At 39.0% G+C, this 10,624-nt stretch overlaps 1 protein-coding gene across 6 annotated transcripts; it reads left to right on the plus strand.

Moving 5' to 3' along the window:
- Positions 1 to 2,118: 2,118 nt before the first annotated feature.
- On the plus strand, positions 2,119 to 9,477 carry LOC131316751 (uncharacterized). Of its 6 annotated transcripts, XR_009197261.1 has the most exons (3): positions 2,134 to 3,827; positions 5,503 to 7,376; positions 7,470 to 7,901. XR_009197261.1 is itself a non-coding variant. In XM_058346186.1 (2 exons), the coding sequence occupies exons 1-2, from the start codon at positions 2,659 to 2,661 to the stop codon at positions 9,086 to 9,088; spliced, it is 1,206 nt and encodes a 401-aa protein (XP_058202169.1). In that variant the 5' UTR covers positions 2,119 to 2,658; the 3' UTR covers positions 9,089 to 9,477. The 6 variants fall into 6 exon arrangements, 5 of the variants coding, with proteins under 5 accessions (XP_058202169.1, XP_058202166.1, XP_058202167.1 ...); XM_058346186.1 differs by lacking the exons at positions 5,503 to 7,376; positions 7,470 to 7,901 and adding an exon at positions 9,052 to 9,477 and having other exon boundaries at positions 2,119 to 3,827; XM_058346183.1 differs by lacking the exons at positions 5,503 to 7,376; positions 7,470 to 7,901 and adding an exon at positions 8,983 to 9,477.
- The last annotated feature ends 1,147 nt before the right edge of the window (positions 9,478 to 10,624 follow it).

Genomic DNA, 10,624 nt, shown 5'->3' on the forward strand with positions numbered 1-10,624 from the left:
TGAGTCCGCTTACCACGAGATAAAGTTATGGTTGATCATCATATAGACATGGACACCCTTATCCATTATTAAACTTCAGTATGGTCGTGAAAACTATAGCATTCAAAAAGAGAAGCCCATAGTACAATATCCCAATATATAGCAATAGTCAAGACCAACTCCAAAACTTTTAATTCCCTCTAACAACTTGAGGCCTAAATCCACACACCGATGCATTAAAATATAATTTTACAAAATCTTCCGCACTACAAATTCTATCCATAATGATTTCTTCTATCTATAGATAACAAAAAAAAAAAAAAAAAACTCCCACAATTCAAATAAAGTCCCTTTAATTCATTCAAAGTCGTTAAGCGGGTAGGGTGGATTCGAAATTCTAGAACTTTCTCCCTTGAATTAATTGAACCAATTTACTTACTTTTCATAATTAGCCAAATTTTAAATTTCTCAAACAAAATCAACCAACTCTTTGCTCATCAAATAGACGTTGGCACTAATTAAGAAGACCACACGACCTCATTCCGCTAAGGTTCTTATTTTTTACTAGGTACTTATTTTTCGTTTTACGAAATATGTCATTTTCTTACAATATATCATCTTTAATTCAAAAAATATACTTATTGTAGTTAGTGGAACACACAATCATCACAACACATGCATCACCTTTAATTCCAACTCTTTGGTTTTCGTTATATTGATTTTCCTCGTGTTATCTTTTTCCCAGAACGGAATATTTGGTGTCCTCTTTTGTGTTGTTAAGTTCGCATGGACAATCAGGTAGTATGAGAAAGGTGAAGGATACCGTTTAAAAATAAGTTTGCCAAAGTAAAAAGAAAAACTAAAATCATGCTTTCTTAATCGCTTGCGATTCATTCTTCTTAAAACCTCTAGCTCATCCTTTTATTGTGTTGGCAGAGTTCAGAAATAGAGAGGTTTTTTTATTTTATAAGAGAACGTAGACCAATACCATGCGCAAGCATATCGAGCAGTTGTTGGACATCGTAATCTTGAAATAGAGAGAGTTTATCAATACTCATTTTGATCATGAAGTATTTAGTTAGTAGAGATAGTGAGTGTGGTGGTTTCGCAGGGACGCATCCATGGGAAGGTTACCCGGTGATTGTTTTTGACAACACTAAAGACGAGTCAGTATTGATGAAGCTTCTCTATGCTCAGGTATGTTCAATGGGAAAACTTGACCATGATATCAGTTTGGTGCATTATCTTTTGTAACCGTGAGTCTGTACTTCAACTTATAATGATAGAGACAAGTTATACTACTAGATTGTGTCTTCTTTTCTGTCGTATTTTTCATCTCAGTACCATCTTATCAAAACCAGCAGGTAGTAGTAAATGCGCAACTCTATTTCTTTATATTAAAGTGTAGCAGGTCCCAAGTGCCACGGTTCGATCCGCGTGAGTAGGATGCTGATCCGCGACCACCAATTTCGAAATATGATTGGAGCATGAGAGGCAAATCCAATTTCAACATCTTTAAGCACTTGGAAGCTCTGTGTGATATGGGCACACTCATCCTTCTGTAAACATTTTTTTTTGTACATCTTTGTTTTTGTTTAACATCTGCATATACATGCACTGTGATTTACGGGAAAATCACGAAAGTAGAAGGAAATCTTTGAGCACAAAAAATTGCTAGCGCCTGATTTTGTGAAAATTCGATCACGGAAATTTCGCCTAACATTTCGTTTTTTTTGCACCAATTGAAAGGATTAATAGATTATCAATGGTTTCTTTTACAATTTTTTTTCTCCATATCCCATGTACTCGCACCCATACCCATATTCTCGACTATGGGTTGTAATTGGGCAGTTCTTTATAAATCCATTTTTTAAAGGGAAATAATTTTGTTACTTTTTTTTTTTTTAATGCTACTCCCCTGTAAGTGTATTTTGCACAAAAAATAGACTTGTAGGGAAGTTAACGTTAACAAAAAAAGAAAATGACAAAATTAACGGCCCTTTTAAAGTGGGTGAGTGATGGATCAAATCAACTTGGGATATAAGTTTTTTTTTTTTTTTTTGGTTTTTTGGTCCTCTCTTGGTCAGATAATGAAGCTGGGACAAACTACAACGCTCATTAATTAAATTCAACAATTTCATAGTTCTCATATGTAATTGAAAATGGAGTTGAGAGAGACTTAAAGAGAGAGAGAGAGAGCGAGAGAGAGAGTTCTTTGCTTTCGGCTTTTGAGTGCAGACAGTTTTGAGAAACTCAAATTCTGAAATGTGATTTATGTTTAAGAGTGGCGAAGAGCCGAAGACCCGGATGTATGTAACCACTTTTTTCCGACGAACAAGGTATGTAACCACTTCGATGATGCATTTGTATTTCTCATGAATTTGGAGCAATCGAACATGGCCTGAAAAGTTTCTGAAGAAAGTTCTAGCAGATACCACTATGTTGTTTTATGGGTGTGGTTCGACCCATATTTGACCCGTCTAGACTCGTTTTCAACTCGTTTTAATCCGAACCCGCCCGTCCGTCCGTTTGCAGACGTATGAATCTATACAAGGTAGTAGTAGACTAGTAGCAGTAGTATACTAGTATGTATGAAGAAAATTCTTGCGGGAAAACCCAACGAAGCCCTAAAATCAGGATCGCGGGAGTGAAAGAAGAAGTGTTGGGGGCTTAGTCGTAATGGGGAAAAGGTCTAGGTCCGGCGGTAAGGAAGGGTTAGTGGGTTTTGGGAAAAGATGTAGAACATCTAGGCCGAACTCCGAATTGCAGGAGGAGTCATCGTCGGAGCTCGAGAAACGTCCCTGCCTTCTCGGGTACGTGCCTTCTAGAAGCGACGGTGGCCCGGTGGTGTACTCCTTCAACTTAGACGATAAGAGCCAGAGCAAGAGAAACTTCTGCCGACGGTGCTGCGTCGAGATCTTCGCTTTCCAAGGGGAGGTGTGGGGAGAGAAGCCGCCTGAGCTTGTCGGGATGCGGCTGCTCACTCCTCCTCCGTCCAACAAGCCGGGACTGACTCCGGACTGTTCCATGGCTGTCGCCGTCGGCGGCACGGCTGTCTACGTCTTTGGTGGTGCCTCTGAGGACGCGCAGGATGAAGAGCGATTGTTATTCTCTAAAAAGGTCTTCTATTTCGACACTAATCATCCGCGGAAGGGATGGATTCAAGGCCCTGATATGCTCACCGAAAGGTACCAGGGTAAAGCAGTGGCTGTTGAAGGTAAGATCTACGTTTTTGGGGGCATTGATTATAAAAATATAAATAACGACAAAAAAAAGGCTCTACGCCTGTGGGCTGAGGTTCTTGACCTTAACAAAAACGAGTGGGAGCCTCTACCTCCACCTCCCAAGGGCGCTGGTTTTTACGAGCGTGATTTATGCTATACCCCTGTCGTTTACGGTGGTCCTAAAGAAGAAAAGAAGATCCTGTTGGGTTGCTGCCAGTATATTTACCATGTCAACAGCCAAACTTGGGAAGAATTCTGCCCCAAGCTTTCGCTCCATTTTAGTCGCAATTTAACTGCTGATGGCAACTTCCTGTATTGGACATCTAAGGGATCTTTACACACCTTTAATATGAAGACCGAGGAGTTTGTTTGGGTGACCGTTAGGGGTTACCGGATGACAAAGTACCGAGCAGATATTCTCCTCCCTGAACCGGCTTTGCTTCATTTGGGGGGATCGCACTTCTGTTTTCTCACCCTCAAAGATCTCCCGGGAGACTGCACCAAAGTTCGCTGCTCCAAGTTTCAAGTTTCCCACCAAGGTGGCTTCAAGGCTTCCATTATATGCCGTGAAACTTTTATTATCGGTCACCCACTGGACGTTGACTGTAGCTATGGCTTTGTCCTGTAAGTTCACACCCTCTCCTCTCTTGCTTGTTTGGATTGTTATCGCGAGAATCTGGATTTAGTTGGTGCTGTCTTTATGCGTTTTTAATTATGGAAGCCATGAACTATTTGGTAGTTACTCCTTGTTTCCTCCAAATTTTCCGTCCTCACTATGCATTTTCATTTCCCTAGTATAGGTTAGTAAAGGTAAGTCCTGCACATCGGACTTTTGAATTCTAACTTGATTGGTCATACTTTCTGATCCGTCCTAATTTTGTTATTGTTGGTAAGAAACATTTAATCTCTCTTTGTGTGGAACGTAGATGATAACGACCTTTAGTGGTGATACTTAGATGACAGTGCCCTTTGGTGGTGATAGTTAAATGATAATGTCCTTTGATGATACTTGGCGTTGATACTTAGATGATACCGCCCTTTGGTGGTGATACTTAAATGATAATGTCCTTTGACGATACTTGGCGGTGACACTTGGACATTTAGTGGTGATCTTAGACGATTCTTAGTGGTGCTACTTGTTCCCGGTAGTGGTAGTGAAAAATTTGTAGATTTTTATTTGTGGTTGAGAAGTTGTTAGGTGTTTCCGATAGTGAATAAGTTATTGATGGGTTTGTGAGTAGAGTTACTGTAGCAAAAGAAGTTTTTGTTGACAACTTTTTTGTTAGTGGAAACGAAAGGGTAAAATGTGTTTAGTTTTTAGTGTTTTTTTTGGTTAGTGGAAACACCCATACGTAGATGATACTCATACTATTGCTGGTTAGGTATTGAGATGGACACCCATGAATTGACATCCTATCCCATTTTGGACTTGCAAGCTTCCAACAAAATAAGTTTCTAAATTGATTGGTCATACTTTGTAATCCATCCTACTTGTATTATTGTTGCTAAGAAACATTTATTCTCTCTTAGTGTGGAAGTTAGATGATAACTTCCTTCAGTGGTAATACGTAGATACTACCGTCCTTTTGGTGGTGATTCTTAGCAGCGTTCTCAAACAAGATATTCCTCGCCGAGTACTCGCTCCAAGGTGCTTGGCCGAGGGGACTAATCCCTACTCGGTGGGCATTACTTGCCGACTAACGCCGAGTACTCAATCCAAGGTGCCTGGCCAAGCGAGTACTGAGTAGTGAGTTTTAGAACACTGATTCTTAGATGGTTACGTCCTTAGATGATACTTAGACATTTAGTGGTGATCTTAGGTGATACTGATTAGTACTTGGATGATACTTAGTGATGATAGGGCACATAGATTTTTACAAGTCTGTCAGGTTTAAAGTCGGGAGGGGGAATAATGTGAAATTTTGGAGGCACCTTTGGTGTGGGGAGATGGTTTTAGCGAATGCCTTTCCATCTATTTTTATTTTGGCAGGGGATAAGGAGGCCTTGGTAGCGGATTTGTTGTTCTGATAGGGGGAGGGGATGGTCTAGAACATTTTGCTTAGTCTCGCCCTCTGAGTTTGACGAGTTTTTGGCCGTCGAAGGTGGCTTTCTTTGTTTGGGCAGCGGCCCATGGGAGGATCCTCACCTTAGACAACTTGATCAAAAAACGGATGATCGTGGCTAATTGGTGCTGCATGTGCAAGCGGGATGCCAAATTGATTTCTCACCTTCTCCACTGTTGCTTGGCTTGGGAATTGAGGTGTTTGGTCTTCACTCCTTTGGGGTGTCTTGGGTGCAGCAGGGAGATGTGTGGGGCATGCTGGGGAGTTGTAGATGGCATCGGGCTTGTAGAGATCGGCGGAGAGCCTGGTTGCTTGCGCCTTTGTGCTTGATGTGGATGCTTTGGCTGGAGAGGAATAAAAGATCTTTCCAAGGCTTTGAGAAGTCTGTTGTTAGGCTCAAAATTCATTTTTTGTTCATTTTGTATAGCTAGATTTTGGGAAGAGTTTCTTCAAGCCTGGACTTTTTTACAGATTTTGTAGATTCTTTGTCCATATAGGTAGTGGTGGGCTTTGTGTAGTAGTGGCCTTCCTTTTTGTCATGTCTCATTGTTTTGGGTAGCATCGCCTTGATTCTATCCCTATTCTTTCCATTATTAATGTATATTTACCTGTGCTTATCGAGAAGAAAAGGTGATACTTAGTGGCGATACGTGGATGATACTTAGACATTGGTGGTGATACTTATATTTGGACTCATAAACATTTAGTGGTGATACTTAGATGATAACGTCCTAAGGTCGGAAGCATGGTAGTGTGAAGCACCTGCACCCAAAAGCGAAGTACAAAACTCAATTAGATGAAGGCCATTGCTTGGCTTGCAGCCTGCAGTGGATTTTAAATTGATCATAGATGGAAAGAGGTTTCATCTTGCACTCCAATTGAAGGCCATTTTCTCAGCCTTACTTGCTACATCTGGTTTTCCCTATTTTACTTTCAACCACCAAACCAGAAACATCAACTGATATAAAAATCTCAAAAGAATACATATCCCTAGATATCAAGAACACATTTTTCCAACACAAAAAAGAATCCTAAATTGCAATTCATACGAAGTTCCAGGTTTGTAGAGGGCTTGCATTTGTTCAAAATTTGTAGACAATCAAAATGTAAGAGAGAGAAGGGGAGAAACAAATACCTGAAAATTATCACAGTGATTTGGGGGGGGGTTGTTGCTGTTTCCAAGGTGATTAGAGTGTTGTTAAAAAAGGAAGTGATCCAGAGTCCAGGCACTTCCAACACGATCTAATGGTGGGGATTTAATGAATGATCCGAGGGTTGTAATTATGTGGGAGTGATCCAACGACTGGAAGAGAGGATGTTTTATCTAACGGTTGCAAGAGATATATTTGACCAAATAAAAAATAACATTGTGGCAGGCTAAAAAAATAACATTGGCTTAAATTTTTTTGGCTCCATCTATTGTGGGTGATCCATTTTATCAACTATTATTAGTGTGCCATATTAGAGCATCAATTACTCAATATTCATGGTTGGAGCCAAAAATTTTAAGTGAAAGTTATTTTTTTAGATTGCTATGGTATTATTTTGTTAATATTTTACAAATTTTCTCCCAATAGTGCTAATGGCGATGCTCCTCCGTTGTTGCAAAGCCATTTTGGCTCAACTAATATTGGTCTACCATCGGATCAAAAGCATTGGGATCCTAAACATTCATGATGACATGACAAATTTGGCAAACCCGAACTCCATGCCAGATGTGGTGCAAGAAATTGCCAAAAGGAAATGATGCAGGAGTTGAGTTTCACTTTTTCGTTTATTATTGTGTCAAACTTTATGAAACAAGCCCTCTTCCCCCCTTCTTCATGCTTTTAGTACCTATAAAAAGAAAAATGATAGTGCATATTTTTTTGTCTTCGATTTAACCATCTTGGAAAGCCACTTTAGTCCTTCGCTGTTTCTTCCATCTACCAATCAGATTTTCTCTTCATTTGGGTGGAAAGGAGTTATGCTTTCTCACCCTCAACGATCTTTGGGGGATTGCACCAAGTTTAAAGCTCCAAGTTTCCAAACATCTCTGTGGCCCAACATTGGACCACAGCTTAACTTATGTTGTTTATTAGCCTCTAGGCTCCCAGATTGTCCTCTTGCTGTGAGTTTACTTCCTATGCCATATTGCTTCCATCTTTAACCCAAAGTATCTTGCTCCTTTGCATTTCACTGTGCGCTGTAATATGTTTGTAAGGTGAGGTAATGACACTCAGCACCAAGTACTTGATGAGACTTTCAAATTATTTTTTGATCATGGTTTGTAAGAATAGGTGGGGACGGTGTCATTTATGCTTTTTTTCTTTTAATTTGTACCAGCACCTTGATTACCTATATTCATGCAGAAACTTTGAATTCGTTGTAAGTTGCGTTTGTATCATGCTATTTTGCATCTCTCTTGTTGGTTTGGAGTTTTAACAGTTGGAAAGTTGGAATGGAAATGAAGGTATGTAGCATGCAATAAGTTTGTGTAGCGTAGAGTATTGGATTTTTTTGGTTCCTGAGGGATAAATAAAAAAGGAGAAGTGGTTTCATGCCTCTGGGGTGGAAGAGAATGATTTGAAATGCACGCATAATCGCTTTAAGTGTTGATTTTTTCGTAAGTATGGTAATGTGAAGTTCCCAAAGCCAAAGTTCTAACTCAATTACTGAAAGTCCTTGGCTTGAAGCCTGAAGCTGCACCCTGGCAGAGTATTTCCAGTTGAAGGCAAAGCCTTGGCTTTATTAGACGGCCGAAGTCATTGAGTGGCACCTCTATGTAACAGTTTCAGTAGTTACATAATGTAACAGCCTCTTACAGCACCTTTTACGAAACTGTTCTAGAATCGTCCAAGGCCACTTTTTGTCATTGTAATTTTTTAGCATCGAAAACCATACAAACACCCCATATGACTGATGGAAATTCATAGTTCTAGGATGCTTTGAGTGTCCAGTCCTTCAAGTTCTACAGGATTTGACCTGCTATGGAGGTTAGATAGATAGTTCCCTTTTCTTCTTTTTTCTGTCTTACTTTTCACTTGATTTCTTTAGTATTGTCATAGATTTATTGGTTTTGGGGTGTATTTGGTGAAAGAAGCTTGGATATAAAGTGATGTACTTGTACGTTAGTTTGTCAAGTGCGCTGCATTAATTACGTGCATGACTCCATGATTATCAGTATAAAACTTTCTTGATGAATTTTTCATAAAAAAGGGGAATGTCTCCATCGGTACAGGCTACGAAATACTGAAGTGTGAAAATTAAATACACTCTGCAAAAGGAAGAGTCTCGGGAGGGACTCACAAGTAGTTTCATTTAATACATAAATTGGCTCATTTTTGAAATCTAAATAAAAACCAGCAAAAACCTTTAAAACCTTATCAGATGCGATTTTGAAATTAAAGACACGCTTATCAGCAAATTTACCTAGAGCTGTGCAAGGAAAAACAAAAACCATAGTTGTGTGTTTTCCACCGTTTCTCTATGGCAGTTACACCTCGGCGACCTAGCAATCATTTCATTGCCACCATCATTGTTAGTGCAGCCGCCACATATACTCAAAACCTTGCATTTGTGTTACCTTGGCTACGGTCGAAATATACATATAATGCTTGAGAAAACCTGAATGGTTGTTGGAAAGTATGTTTTACTTTTCCACAACACATGTAATAATGTTTTGAATGTGTGTGTTTATTTCGCTCTCAGAAAATGATTTGTTGACTGCACAGGAGTAGTTTACTGAAGAGCGAAGAGGGGCCTTCATTTTGTTCTTTCATTTCTAATGGATGTCAGTGGTGCAGGGATGGGAAGCTGGGTGGGATAAAGAAAGATGAATGATCAGTCTTATATTAAGTTATGGAGTAAATATCGAGCAAGCATCTAGAGTTATCGTTGCGACAACCGTGTAGCTCTCAATGCCGTAGAGGTCAGACCTATGGGGAGCACTAACTGCAAAGTTCTCAATGCCGTAGAGGTCAGACCTATGGGGAGCACTATTTATCCTTGTCTAATTGGCTCCTTTTTCTTTTGTTTACTTTCTTTCTTTCTGTTCTTGATCAACTAAAGGACTACTGGTTCCTTTGTTGGTAGTCTCTGCAGTAACTGCCTTGTGTATTATTTAAGACCTGGATTTTGTTTTTGGGTTGTTTTGGGTGTGTACTGGATATCCTAGCTGTATTTAAATGCTAATGTTTTTGTTATTTATTCAGTTTTTTGTTTGTTTGCAATCTCTTGCTAATATTTCTGTTGAAAAATAGAGTTATTCTCTGTCCACTAGACTACTTTGTGGTTTGTCTTGAAGAAACGTGATCTATAAATCTCTCAGATTAGTAAAAGTTGGGCTGATCAGTTTTGTGGATTTAGAGTTTCCTAGTTAGACCATCTCCACTTCTTACTCGAATTTTTATCCAAATTTGAGTAAAATTTTTGATAAAAACTTGATTTGGTATTGTGTGTTCTAATGGGTAAACTCAAACTCAAGCACAAATAAACACAAATTTGAGTAAAAACATCATTAATGGCAATATTGTAAATTTAAAGGTGTGAAATTTGCCTTAAAAAAATTGAATAAAAGTTTGAGTATTAACCAAATTTGATTGTAAGGCTTGGGTAAGGAGTGGAGGAGGGGTTTCGGATGATTTTTACTCAAATTTGAGTTTGAGTTAAGATTTGAGTAATGAGTGGATATGCTCTTGGTGCGTCAAGTGGATGTTATAATGAACGTGTTAAAAGTGTGGCACACTATGGTGTTTGCGAAAAGTTATTTTGATAAATTTTTAAATTTTAGATTCTAAAAATCAGTTTGGAACGTTAGTAAAAAATTCTACCTAACTAATTTTTAAAATTTACAAATTCTGAAAATCTGAAAAAAGAAAGAAATTTTCAAATATCTGAAGTCGGGGTTTGGGTAGCTTTTGAGATTTTGCAACAATAGTAACAGATTTTTTAAGGAATGACATTTTCATAATCTCACAACTTCAACAAATAGGTTCCTCAACTTTTACTAAAATTTGAAATCTAAATTTTGCAGCAAATCTTGAAACTTAGATAAAAAATTTGAACCTACAGCTTTCGCAAACACGCTGAGTATCGTATGAAATGAGGAAAAAGTACAAGTGGAACCACAGGGTCTATGTGCCCCTCGGATCATGAGCGACTAGAAAGTCGAAATGTACATAGCGCTGTTCCATTTTATTTCTTTTTTACTTTTCCTAAGTATGGGGTTGGGGAGATCAAGGTCTCTGACATGAATGGTCGTTCGTGGGCGGATCCCGCTCCTAAACACAAGGGATAGGGGGCCGGGGCTGGTTTCCGAGTGAAGGAAATGCAAGCATAAGCACCGTAACAATCATTGATCAAACAACGGATTAAGAC

The sequence above is a fragment of the Rhododendron vialii genome, chromosome 2a (assembly GCF_030253575.1).
Source record: "Rhododendron vialii isolate Sample 1 chromosome 2a, ASM3025357v1".
NCBI classification, from domain to species: Eukaryota; Viridiplantae; Streptophyta; class Magnoliopsida; order Ericales; family Ericaceae; genus Rhododendron; species Rhododendron vialii.

Bases quoted from the DNA above. Each gene is read 5' to 3' on its own strand.
- LOC131316751 (XM_058346183.1), top strand. From the start codon at position 2,659: ATGGGGAAAAGGTCTAGGTCCGGCGGTAAGGAAGGGTTAGTGGGTTTT. The intron at 3,828-8,982 runs GTAAGTTCACAC...ACTGCACAGGAG, and splicing joins TGTAGCTATGGCTTTGTCCT to TAGTTTACTGAAGAGCGAAG.